The following is a 13,121-nucleotide window of genomic DNA, read 5'->3' as shown; positions in this document are numbered from 1 at the left end:
CGAATAATATATATTTTGGTTTTTCAGTTTTGTTTTGGTGAAAGGAATGAGGATGTGGAATAAACACAGGATTAACAAATTTAATAATCTCATATATATCTAGCCCTATTTATTCTGAAATGTCTGAATTCTGATCCCCCTATGCTGCTAAACAAATAATTTGCTGTCCTGTTAGAAGCTGAGAGGCAAAAGTATGTGAAAGTTCAAACATGGCCAGGGATTTTTTTTCCTAATGGATCAACGTGGTAGATTTAGTGGCTTTGTTTTTACTGCCTTCTAGAACCAAGAAAATCTTTATATCATTCACTCATTTAACATCTTTCATGATTTTTAGAGGCAAGTTGGCTTGGTTCCTTAACATTTGCTTATCTGCAGGTCTGCCTCTTTTCCTCTTACAGGAATTTCAGAAATACTGACTCATCTGCATTCCTTTGTTAAAGCAAGCCAGTTTATCAATGTTTCTCGAATCCAGCATCTCCATAAGCAGGCTTCATCTGGAACACCAGAATCTGCTGTCTAGAGTAAAGTTTACTTCCAGAGCAAGTGTGGTAAAACTATATAGACACAAAAATGGACAAGTGAAGTGGTGTAGAGTAAGGCAAGAGAGGAAAACAACAGAAGTAATGTTACAAAATGCTGAGAGATTTGGGAAAGTTATGTGAAAGAAATATGACAACGGGAAGAGTAGAGTGTTTTTGAAATTGACAGTATGGTGATTTACAAAAGCCATTTAGTGATTTTTTTTTTTTTTTTTGAGTCGGGGATCTCACTCTTTCGCCCAGGCTGGAGTGCAGTGGCACTATTATGTCTTACATAGCCTTGACCTCCTGGGTTCAGGCAATCCTTCCGCCTCAGCCTCCTGAGTAGATGGGACTACAGCGCTTGTCACCATGTCCAGTTAATTGTTTGATTTTTTTGTAGAACCGAGGTCTCGTTATGTCGCCTAGGCTGGTCTCAAGCTCCCTGGCTCAAGCAATCCTTCTGACTCGGCCTCCCAAAGTGCTGGGATTATAGGTATGTAATCCCATTTTAATAAAAGACTATGCTATAGAATAAAAATACAGAGCGCATACCATGTAAGGACTAATATTGTTTTGGAAACTTTCATATATATATACACACACACACACATATACATTTTATATATATATATATAAAATGTATTTATATATGTAACTATTTTAACTACAAATGTGTATGCACACTCACGCCCCGGGTTGTTTTGTAAACTATTTTGCACTGTGGGACTTGGTTTGAAAAAGTTTGAAAGTCCCTACAACACAGGATCTAAAAGGATCCCGGCAAGGTAAGTCCAAGGTCAAGTGAAAGTCCCTTTTCTCTCCCTCTGCCATCCAGAATAGTTAATGGAGGGAAAGGAAATGACGTGTGGGGGAGGGGACCACAGCGTGAGGCCAAGCATAGAAGCAGGGCGCGTCAGGACACGGAGATGCCGGGCGCCTTCTGCCTGGTCGATTGAGGAACTTGGGGAAGTTGATTTTGAGTGCTTTCATAAAAATGCTAATCCGAAAGAACTTCCGCGTTCCTTGTCCCCGAAAATCCTACAAAGGTGAAGAATTCGTGTTGCTCCTTGAGGTGACCCTACATAGGGTCAGTCTCTGTTAAAGGAATTATCACTATCAAGGGCCAAGAATGAGAAGGTGGGCGGGGCGTGGGAAGCGCGGGAAGGCCGGGCCAGGTCCGTCCATACAGCGACTCACTTCGTGCTTTGCACAGCCCACCGGATGGAACGAGCAGTTCTGCATTTTGGGACCCATTCTCGGGGGTGAGCCCCAGGGCGCGGATGGGGGTGTGCTCTTCCCGCCAGCCAGTGGCGCTCCCTGCCAATTGGCAGCACTCGCCTCCGCCCCCTAGTCCTGCAGCTGGACTGCTTGTCTGTCTGCCCCTCACGTGACCTATGCGCGAGCCACCGCCTCCACCGCGCCCAGGCCCCGCCCCCGTGACGTCTCACCGCCTTCTGACTGTCCGAACGTTCATCCTCTTTCCGAGTTCGCTAATTGGCCGGCCCAGCAGACAGTGCCCCCCCCCCGCCACGCCCCCAGAGCTGCAGGGAACGCGGTCGGGGGCGGGACCTGGGCGGGAGGGGCGGAGTGAGAAGGCTGCGCGCGGGTAAAGGGGCCGCCTCGAGCGCGGTCCGAGCGATCAGCGGACGAGCACCGCCTGGCTCTCTACTCTCGCCGCCAGCCCTTCCCCCGCCCGCCGCCGTCACCCGGGAAACCGGCTGCAATTGCCGGCCGACCCGAAGCTGGATTCATGGCAGCCTCAAAGAAAGCAGTTCTGGGGCCGTTGGTAGGGGCGGTGGACCAGGGCACCAGCTCGACGCGCTTTTTGGTGAGCCCGGGGTGACATCTGAAGAGGCGCTAAGCCTCCGGGGCTGGAGTCCGGGGACCAAGGGACTGAGTGTCGCGTCCTCATCTCACGCCTCTCGGGCTCCGGGCCTCGGCCACTGGGCAAGAGAGGGAGGCCGGAGAGGGATATGCCACACTGGGGTTGCCCTGCCCGGGGTTTGGGGACCTCGGCCTCTGCAACTCCCATGGCCGAGTTGAGCAGTCGCAGTCTTGGTGGTGGAGCTGGGTCATCTACTAATAGGGGACTCTTCTACCAAATGGAGCTAGGAGTTTCCGAGCATCCGCGCAGAGTGGCCCGCCTGCACCAGGGACAGGTGGTCACACTGACCGCTACAGAGGTCTTCCCCAGGAGCATTTGGCCTGCGAGGCGCAGGACGTCCTTGGATGGAGGGAAAGCTGTGTCACGGCTGTGGTAGCCTAACCCAGAGTCCTTTCCAGCAGTAGAACGAATAAAGTATTAGCGTGATGATGCGTTGTCATCCTCTCCCACAGAAATTGCAGAGGGTTGAGTACTGAGGGGGGTGGCAGAACAAATTAGGAAACAGTCACACTACATTGCTTTTGCCAGAATCTTCATTTACTAACAAAGACTCGCAAATTTCAGTTCTGATACTTTGCCCATTACAAAAAAAAATGATTGTCCTCTCTGCGCTTCACAGCATAATGTGAGACACAAATTTCCTTTTTATTTTTACCATATTTGACGGCAGAGTTTTACCATAAGATTGTTATTTAAGTGACTCTACTGATTAATTTGTTTTGTGCAATTAGCAAACTTGCTCTTGAAGCGATCTAGCACTGAGTTCGGTAAGAGAATATAAAAATAATTTTAATGAACGTTTGCTGGTAAAAGCCCATGCTTTCATTGGACATGTGGCCAACCTGGAAAGTTGATGTAAATATTTAGTGATTATTTAATTCTCTTTCTCTTCTTTACCTCATAGCACTTTTTCTTTATTTAGTATGTGTGTATATATACAGATATACATGTATGTATTTAGTATGTGTGTATATATACAGATATACATATACATATGTACAGATATACATACATGTACATTGTACATACATATACATTGTACATACAACATATATATATTTTCAAAGTTCTGTTTAGCTGGCCCTTGACTAAAAACTACATTTGTGCTTTGATCCTATTATCTATCTTTCTTGTCTCAAATAAGAAACCTTTGGTTCAATTTTAGTTGAATCTTATTTAATGACTTTCCCTGGTTTGAGCTGCCAAAACATAGCTCCACTGTCTCTTACATTGTTTATCGTTTGATCATCCAGAGCAGGTTTCACTTTGTCTTATATTCATATAAATGTTTATAAACTAATTCTGATTCATAAGTAAGAAAGTCTGCTTAACTGGATTTGATTAATACATAAAATACACTATCATCATTATCTTCCCAACTTAAGAAAGACCATTAAGACATGTGCCAACAAACTGTGGGTTGATTTTTAAAGCCATATTCAAAAATTGCTTACGCAAATACCTGCAGGGGCCAAGCAGGTAGAAGGGGGGAAGCTTACTGGAGAGATACTCAGGCCAAGAGGACAACCAGTAGCTGCCAAGCAGGAATGCAAGCCCAGTTCTGCCAGATCTTTGAATTCTTTAAGGAATGCTGGTAGTTGAGAGTTTTCAGTGAAATCTTCCAATTTGTAAATGTTGGCAACTAGTTCATAAAGCACTGTGGGGGCAAAACCAAGCATGGCAATTGTTCTCAAGCTTATTCAGCCTTTGCTTTATATGAAAGTGGGTGAAATATTGCATAACTTTATATACTTCCTTTTTAGGAGTCAGTCTGAATATCCTTGCCTTCTGTTTGACTCGTATTGCTGTCTGTGTAGGCCAGCAATCTTTTTAATCCACTACAGGTTGTTGCTGGTCCCTTAGATTCTGTTGCCCAAAAGGCATCTTCCTACATTAATGAAGGAGGTGACCAATTTTATATTACTACAATCAGTTGTTCAGTGATTAACAGGAGCAGTATGAGCCTTCAAAAGTTGGGTCCTGTTTGCTGGTCTCTAGGTGGCATCATCTCATTGAGTAAGCTAAGGTAAAAATTCAGAAGCTTACCATCTTGCCTAGAGAGTGCTGTATAAAAGTTGATGAATAAAGTTGTCTGCTCCTTGAGAGACAACTATGAAAGAATGCTCTAGAAGCAGATAAAAGACTTAGGCATCCTGTGTGAAGTAGAGAAAAACCTGGGAATGGTTTAGCAGAGTGGTTTTTCCTTTGGTTATAAGGCAAGAGTTTGCTAAACCACTCCCTGAAAAATGCAGATACAAGATTTGCTGAATAAGTGTCTCAATCACAAGGTGATTCCCAGGACTTATTTCCGTCATATTGCTCCACGTTGTAATTATGACTCAAAAATAATTGCTTACCTTCTCAGAAAAGAATATAGTGGATAAGACCTGTCATAAGGAAACTTAGGATGTTAAAGATATTTAAATAATTTACTGACCATTATTCATCAAATTTGCTTATTTAACTCAACTTGCATAAGACCAATAACCTCTCCAAACTAGTTTCTCCCTTTTTCTCTGCTAGGAATTTTGGCTTTCTCTCATTAGGAGAAAATACTTCATTCGTGCTCTTTCATCCAAGGGAGAGGCCTCCACTCCATCCCCCATAACTGCTTCTTGAAATTTTACTCCATCTCAGCCCCAACATGGTGGCTCACACGTGTAATCCCAGCACTTTGGGAGGCAGAGGGGAGAGGATTGCCTGATCCCAGGGGTTCAAGACCAGCCTGGGCAATTTGGCATCTCTACAATAAATAAATAAATAAAATAAAGAAATTAGCTGGACATGGTGGTATGTGCCTATAGTTCCAGCTACTTGGAAGGCTGAGGCAGAAGGATCACCTAAGCACAGCAGGTCAAGGCTGTGGTGGCCATGAATGTGCCACTGCATTCTAGCCTGGGCCACAGAGTTAGACTCGGACTCAAAAATAAGTAAATAATAAAATTCTACTCTATCTCCAAATACTGGCTCAACTGCTGCCTTTTAGTATAAGTCTTTCTCAAACCTTAGTCAGAATTTCTCCCCCTTCCTATACGATTTTTTAATACCTCTATCAAATTCTCTCTTTATTATAATTGTATACCTGCTGTACTTGAGAGCAGGGACCTCCTTTTAAGTAATTTGTCATGCTGATCATGATGTTTTATGGTCTATAAAGATGAATAGGACTTAAAGACTGTTCAGAGAGCACTTTATACATATTTGTTTGTTTGAGTGTTTATTTATTTATTTATTTTTGAGTTGGAATCTCACTCTGCTGCCCAGGCTAGAGTGCAGTGGCACACTCATGGCCACCACAGCCTCGACCTTCTGGACCTAAGTGATCCTTCTGCCTCAGCCTTCCAAGTAGCTGGAACTACAGGCGTGTACCACCACCATTAGCCTGGCTAATTTTTCTTGATTTATTGTAGAGAGGAAGTCTCACCAACTTGCCCAGGCTGGTCTAAAACTTCTGGACTCAGGCAATCCTCTCACCTCTGCCTTCCAGAGTGCTGGGATTACAGGCATGAGCCACCATGCCTGGCTGTACATGTTTATCGAAGATATTTTTTTTTTCTCTTTAGTAAGTCAGATGAATGTTAATTCTGGTTTTCTTTCTTACCTTGCCAAAAAAAATTGTAAAACTTTCTGACTTGGATATGTTTAGTTACTTGATTATTTATTCTATTTTAGTAGTAGACCTATGATTTTAGAATATATTCATTTCTTCGTCAAATTGTGAAAGAGTTATTAATCATGAGACCCTATACATATGTTTTGTACTAAAGAAAAATTTCCAATTTATCTGACAGGAAAGTGAATTGGAGTTGACCCATAGTTACTCAGATTACAGAGTAGGAACTTCTTAGAAAGAGAATTAGTGTAACAGGTTTGAAGGAGGGGCTATTTCTTTATAAGACAAAAGTTTCAGCTTAAACAATCAACTTCCTTCTTTAATTTGGGTAACTTAGTTTTTCCCCATTATGTTAAATGTTATTTTTTTAAAGGCTTTAAATGTGTTGTAACTGGAAATGTGTCAGATACTGCATTGAGGACTTTCCAGCATTATCTCATTTAATCTTCATAACAACTCAGTGATGTAGATAGTATTAGTAAATTCATTTACACAGGAGATTAGACTGTGGCTGAGGATTGTACCCAAAGTCACAGGGTAACTGATGGAACTGACATTCAAGTCCAGGTCTGTTATACTTAGAAGCTAGTCCTCCTAACTACCACCTTGGGCTCCCCAGCTGCCTTGAGTACTGTGAAGGGGAGATGAGAGAATGAGAAGGCCATCTCCTCCCTATCAACCAAGTGTCCTTTTGATTATGGTAAAAAATAAAGGAATCTTCACTAAGAAAAACATACCAATAAATCGTTTTCACAGTCTATAAAAAATGTTGCCTTTGAATGAGTACTGCAGGTTATGATCTTGTGACTCAGATTCAGCGGGTCTTGGGCAGGGCTCAGGTGTGTCACTGTGGCTAATGGTTGCATAATCATTTTGTTCCAACAGCCAATATATATGAAGGATGACGAGAATTGTAGTTCCGTGCTTGTTTTGGCAGGAGAACTTGCCTTGGCCTCAGTTGTCTCATCATACTTAGAGATCTCATAAGGCTTACAGATGATTTCCTCTTTCATTTATGTATTCAACACATATTTATTAAGCACCCATTATGGGCCAGGGACTAGCGAACAATACATTTGCTAAACTAATTGGACTCATAGCTAAAATGAGGCCACTTTTGTGTTAGCTAGAGTTGTGATCCTTTTATTGTTTATTTCTTTCCCCACTACATTTGCTTATTTTCTTGCCCATCACATTACACAAGCAGCATGAATACATTCTCATCAGAGAGTTGCCACCCACTCTTGTCTTCTTGTCTCTCACAAGACTAAGTGTTAAGAGCTTTCAATTTTGAGCATCTTGAGGAGCAAAACAGTCTTTTCTCCCCCAAAGCCTGACACAGCATCTGGCGTTTGGTAGGTGCTCATTATGTGAATTGACGTCAGCAGCAAGGGGCTTACAAGGACTTACATGTGCTGAACAGAACTCTTGAATTAGAAGAATAGGAAGATAAAACTTGGAGGGTCTTGGAAAAAGTAAAAATTGGAAACTATAGTTCTATCAGATGCATGCATATACCATTTACTACCATGTCATTTGTAAGAAAAACATAATTTCATTTCCTATGTTCTTCTGTGGCTTGTTGGAAGATATTAGGCCTTTTCTGGCCCAATTTGCAATGTAACATTTGTAGCTAGAGGTTTTCTTTCCAGTCATTCATATTTATGTAGTATTATGGTGTTCTTGAAAGGGAGTTTACATTCCTGAACAATGTCTTATCACATAGTAAAGTTTAGTATGTCATAAAAGAGTAGGCTAGTGGGGAAATCACGTGGGTGGGAAATGAATGTGCATGTTTATGATAGGACAGCTGAATTAGTCCCAGGATGAGTGACGTAAGCTTACAGGACAGCCACTTACTTAGCAGGGAGAACATTTCAGCACTCCGCAACTCTCTTATAAGAAAGAGAATGCGTGCATCATCTCAGAAGGTTATTTTTAAACATTTATATAAAAACAGTTTTCCTTGTTTTTTCAGTTTTTGACTCTCTCCTTCTGCAAATGTGGAATTGAGTCATAGGTTGGGCATAAACCTAAATATAGAGCTGGTGACCACCAATTCTAATTCTAATGCTACCACTTACAGGTATTAGGAATAATAGTAACAATAATGTAGCAGTTATAGTAGCAGCAATAGTAGCGGTAACTTTTTTTTTTTTTTTTTGAGTTTGTGTCTCACTCTTTTTTTTTTTTTTTTTTTGAGTTGGAGTCTCACTCTGTCGCCCAGACTGGAGTGCAGTGGCCGCTCCCAGCCACTGCAACCTCGACCTGCTGGGCTCTGGAGATCCTTCCGCCTCAGCCTTCCGAGTAGCTGGAACTACAGGCGTGCGCTACCATGCCCGGCTAATTTTTGATTTATTGTAGAGATGAGGTCTCACCAAGTTGCCCAGGCAGTTCTCAAACCCGTGGGCTCAGGCAATTCGTTCACTTCGGCCTCCCAAAGTGCTGGGATTACAGGCTGAGCCACCGAGCCCGGCCTGTGTCTCACTCTTATCACCCAGGCTGGAGTCCAGTGTCATGCTCATGGCCACTGCAGCCTTGACCTGCTTGGCTCACGTGATCCTTCCACCCTAGCCTTCCAAGTAGCTGGAACTATAGGCACACGCTAATACACCCAGCTAATTTTTTGATTTATTGTAGAGACGCGGTCTCACCAAGTAGCCCAGGTTGGTCTCGAACCCCTGGGCTCAAGTAATCCTCTCGCCTCGGCATCCCAAAGTTCTGGGATTATAGGCTTGAGCCACCACACCAGGCTGGTAACATCTTTTGAGTGTACACCAGTGTCTGCACTGTGATATATTATTTTCCTACGTTAATTTTCCTTGTTTCTTCCTTTTTAAGTTGTTCTTCCCGCAAAACAAATTCTGGAATTGAAATATGATTTGGGTTTAGAGATTAATATAGGACTGATGATTTCCAATTCTAAATCTATTGGTGGTGGTTGTAGTAATAGTAATAATAATAGCAACAAAAATAGTAGCAGTAGTAGCAACAATCATATGGTAACATCTTTTGGATGCATATGCTATGTCTTCCCTGGGCTAAATACTTTTCATAAATTATTTTATTCAATCCTTTTACAGATGGAAAAATCAAAGCTGAGAAAAGTTAAAGTCAAACAAATAATGTGGGCAGGGCTGGACCTTGACCTCCCAAACTCTGTGTGTCTCTGGGGTATGCATGTGCTCTTTGACTCTATATTATGTTCTCATCTGCCTTTCTGGCCCACACAAAATTCTGAGAACAGAACTTCTTTTTTAAGCTTAGGAGCAAAATAGAAGCAATTGACTGCTGGGTATCTCTGCAAATGTGCCCAAGCGACACATCAAACTACATTGTCTAAAACAAAATTTGTAACCCCTTTTTTTTTTTTTTGAGTTGGAGTCTCACTCTGTCACCCAGACTGGAGTGCAGCGGCCGCTCCCGGCCACCGCAGCCTCGACCTGCTGGGCTCCGGCGATCCTTCCTCCTCAGCCTTCCAAGTAGCTGGAACTACAGGCGCACACTATCACGCCCGGCTAATTTTTTGAATTATTTTAGAGATGAGGTCTCGCCAAGTTGCCCAGGCGGGTCTCGAACCCGGCAATCCACTTACCTCAGCCTCCCAAAGGCGTGGGATTACAGGCTGAGCCACCGAGCCCGGCTAACACCTTTCTGTCTTGCAACTACTGCTACTACCCTATCCGGTAAACACTGCCTACTCAGTGGCGCCAACCTAGAACCTGTCATCCCTGAGCGTTCCACCTTTCCCTGCTCATACCTCTGCACACTTGCACTCCACTTCTCTCAACCCCATTGCATCTGCCCTCCTAGTGGAACCCTGCATGTGTCTCACCTGGAACCCTATGAACAAATCCTGCTACTCTTCCTGCCCCAGCCTTAACTCCCTCTAATTCTTTCTCAGTAGCAGCCAACACTGTTTACCCTCCCCCACCTGTGCACCGGGTACACCAGGATTTCCTTTTGTTCAACCTGTCCACCTGCACAGCCTATAATCCTGGACTCCCTGTCCTACGTGGACTTCCTTCTGTTCAACGTACCCACCTGCACACCATGTGCACTTATACTTCCTGTCTACATTAATTCCCTTCTGTTCAACCTGCCCGTCTGCATACCCTATACCTCTGTATTTCCTATCCATGGATTCCATTCTGTTTAATCTGCCCGTCTGCTCGCACTGTACCCCTATATTTCCTGTCCACATGAACTCCCTTCTGTTCACCCTGCCCACCTACACTGTGTACACCTGGACTCCCTATCCAACATGGATGTCTACCCTGCCCCTCTGTTCAACCTATATATCTGTATTCCCTGCCCCAGATGGACTCCCTTCTGTTTAACCTGCCACCTGTATACCTGTACTCCTTGTCCCACTTGGATTCACTTCTGTTCAACCTCAAGTCTTAGTTTAGAAGTTACCTCTTCTAAGAGCCCTTATCTTTTTTTTTTTTTTTTTGAGATGGAGTCTCACTCTGTCACCCAGACTGGAGTGCAGTGGCCGCTCCTGGTCACCGCAGCCTCGACCTGCTGGGCTCCGGCGATCCTTCCACCTCAGCCTTCCAAGTAGCTGGAACTACAGGCGCGCTATCACGCCCGGCTAATTTTTGATTTATTGTGGAGATGAGGTCTCGCCAAGTTGCCCAGGCGGGTATCGAACCCGCGGGCTCAGGCAATCCATTCACTTCAGCCTCCCAAAGGCGCGGGATTACAGGCTAAGCCACCGAGCCCGGCTCTACAATTTTGAGTGAGATGTCCTTTCTTCTCTTCATAGCCCTGGCAGCCCTATGTTATAAGACTTCTTTATATTTGTTGCCTCTTAATGGATGATTAAAAATTATGAATATTTAATGATAGCATATTAATACTAATACATTATTTTGCACAGGAAAACCACTGAATTGGTATTCAGAAAACCTGGAGTTATTCGTTCTGTTTGTCAGTATTGTCTGGTCTCTTGGATCTCACCTTGTAAATATGAGAGTCATGAGTCATGGGTTTCGGTTAGTGTTGTCATTTGGTTTTCACCTTGGAACTCCATTGTTAACCTCTTTTCTGGAAGAGTTAAAGTCTGGAAACTGAAATTAAAATGTGAACTGTACAGTAGCATGCAGTTCTTAGGCTCAGATGGAACGCTCTGGTTCCTTTTCCAGATTCCAAAGGGTCCTAGAAATGCAGAGAGCTCATTCTGAAAATACTGGACCAGTGGATGGATCTCTAGCATATCTTCTAGCTCCCATAGACTCACTGTGTCCTAAAATATTCATTTTAATTTTTCTTAAAGATAGTCATCTATTCTGTGCTGCTTTGAACGAGGCATTTTATTTATTTATTTATTTATTTATTTATTTATTTATTTATTGAGTTGGAGTCTCACGCTGTTGCTTAGGTTGGAGGGCAGTGGCATGCTCCCGGCCACCACAGCCTTGACCTGCTGGGTTCAGGTGATCCTTCCACTTCAGCTTTCATAGTAGCTGGAACTACAGGCATGCACCATCATGCCCGGCTAGTTTTTTTGTTTTTTTAATTTTTAAAATTTTTTATTGTAGAGATGAAGTCCTGACAAGTTGTCCAGGCTGGTCTTGAACCCGTAGGCTCAGGCAGTCCTCCGACCTTGACCTCCCAAAGTGCTGGGATTATAGGCGTGAGCCACTGCACCCAGCCTGACATTTTAACTGACCATTAAGTTTGGCGAATTTCAAACTTAGAAAGAGAGAAAAAGATGACAAACACATGTAATTCTGTGGTGTTTGTCCCTCGCCATCACATGATTCTTTAAAAAAAACCATGCTAGATATTTTATAAACTGTATAGCCCCTGCCACCTTTAATTGATGATGGTTTTTGAAATCTACATTAAAAAAACCACCTGGCATTCTTGCTACTGGACAATGTGTTCTAATATGGAGTTAGTTACTCTCCATCATAGAGTCTTGTGGAAACATCATTTGCCTTTGGACATTTGTCCATCTGCAGACAAATTAATGGCCAGTAGGCTTCATTGTGATTCTTCCTATGACCCTCAATATATGAGGACAAAAGTACTCTGGAATGCCACTATCCAATACAATAGCCACTAGCCACATGATCACTTTAAATGTGACTAGTCCAAATTGAGATAAACTGTAAGTATAAAATATATGCCGGTTTTCAAATACTTAGTATTAAAAAAACTCATTAATAATTTTTGTATTATCATGCCAAAATGGTAATTTGTAGATATATTGGCATAAATAAAATGTGTTATTAAAATTAATTTCATCTCTCTTTTTACCTTTTGTATGAGAAAATTTAAGTTTAAAATTAATATGTGACTTGCATTTGTAGTTTGGATGATTTATTTTTTATTTATTTTCTGTTAGACAATGCTACACTAAGAAAGCTGCACATTCCAAAAATATTAAATATTAAATCCAAAAAGTGTCCACAAACTTGGAAGTGGTACATACGATCAGATACAAAACACCTAAAGGTGGCATCATCCTTCTCCTACAATTCAGAGCTTCCATCCTGGAAGGAAGGTCCAAATGCTGTGTGACTAGATGACTTCATGCTCTAAAATAGCAAATAGAATTTACCAAAACGCATCCCTCTTCTATGCCTCTTCCTAAGGCCTATGAAGTTACCCTACTTAAAAGTAGAAGGTAGCTGGGCTCGGTGATTCAGCCTGTAATCCCGCACCTTTGGGAGGCTGAGGTGAGTGGATTGCCTGAGTCCGCAGGTTGGAGACCTGCCTGGGCAGCGAGACCTCATCTCTACAATAAATCAAAAAATCAACCGGGCTTGGTAGCGCATGCCTGTAATTCCAGCTACTTGGAAGGCTGAGGTGGAAGGATCGCCAGTGCCCAGCAGGTCGAGGCTGCGGTGGCCGGGAGCGGCCACTGCACTCCAGTCTGGGCGACAGAGTGAGACTCCAACTCAAAAAAAAAAAAAAAAAAGGTAGAAGGTTAGCCAGGCTCGGTGGCTCAGCCTGTAATCCCGCGCCTTGGGAGGCTGAGGTGAGTGAATTGCCTGAGCCCGCGGGTTCGAGACCCGCCTGCGCAACTTGGCGAGACCTCATCTCTGCAATAAATCAAAAAAATTAGCCGGGCGTGGTAGCGCGCGCC

At 43.1% G+C, this 13,121-nt stretch overlaps 1 protein-coding gene across 3 annotated transcripts in view; it reads left to right on the top strand.

The window, feature by feature from the left end:
• Positions 1–2,086: 2,086 nt before the first annotated feature.
• Positions 2,087–13,121, top strand: part of GK (glycerol kinase) — an 89,740-nt gene continuing 78,705 nt past the window's right edge. For all 3 annotated transcript variants that reach the window (XM_021712843.1, XM_008058969.2, XM_008058968.2), the window contains exon 1: positions 2,087–2,349. In XM_021712843.1, coding sequence (XP_021568518.1) covers positions 2,272–2,349 — 78 coding nt within the window. In that variant the 5' untranslated portion in view covers positions 2,087–2,271. The remainder of the gene's footprint in view (positions 2,350–13,121) is intronic.

Source organism: Carlito syrichta, unplaced genomic scaffold (assembly GCF_000164805.1).
Source record: "Carlito syrichta isolate Samal-C Ts95f unplaced genomic scaffold, Tarsius_syrichta-2.0.1 Scaffold303667, whole genome shotgun sequence".
NCBI lineage: Eukaryota > Metazoa > Chordata > Mammalia > Primates > Tarsiidae > Carlito > Carlito syrichta.
The sequence above is the reverse complement of the archived record's forward strand: the minus strand, read 5'-3'. Positions and strand labels throughout refer to the sequence as shown.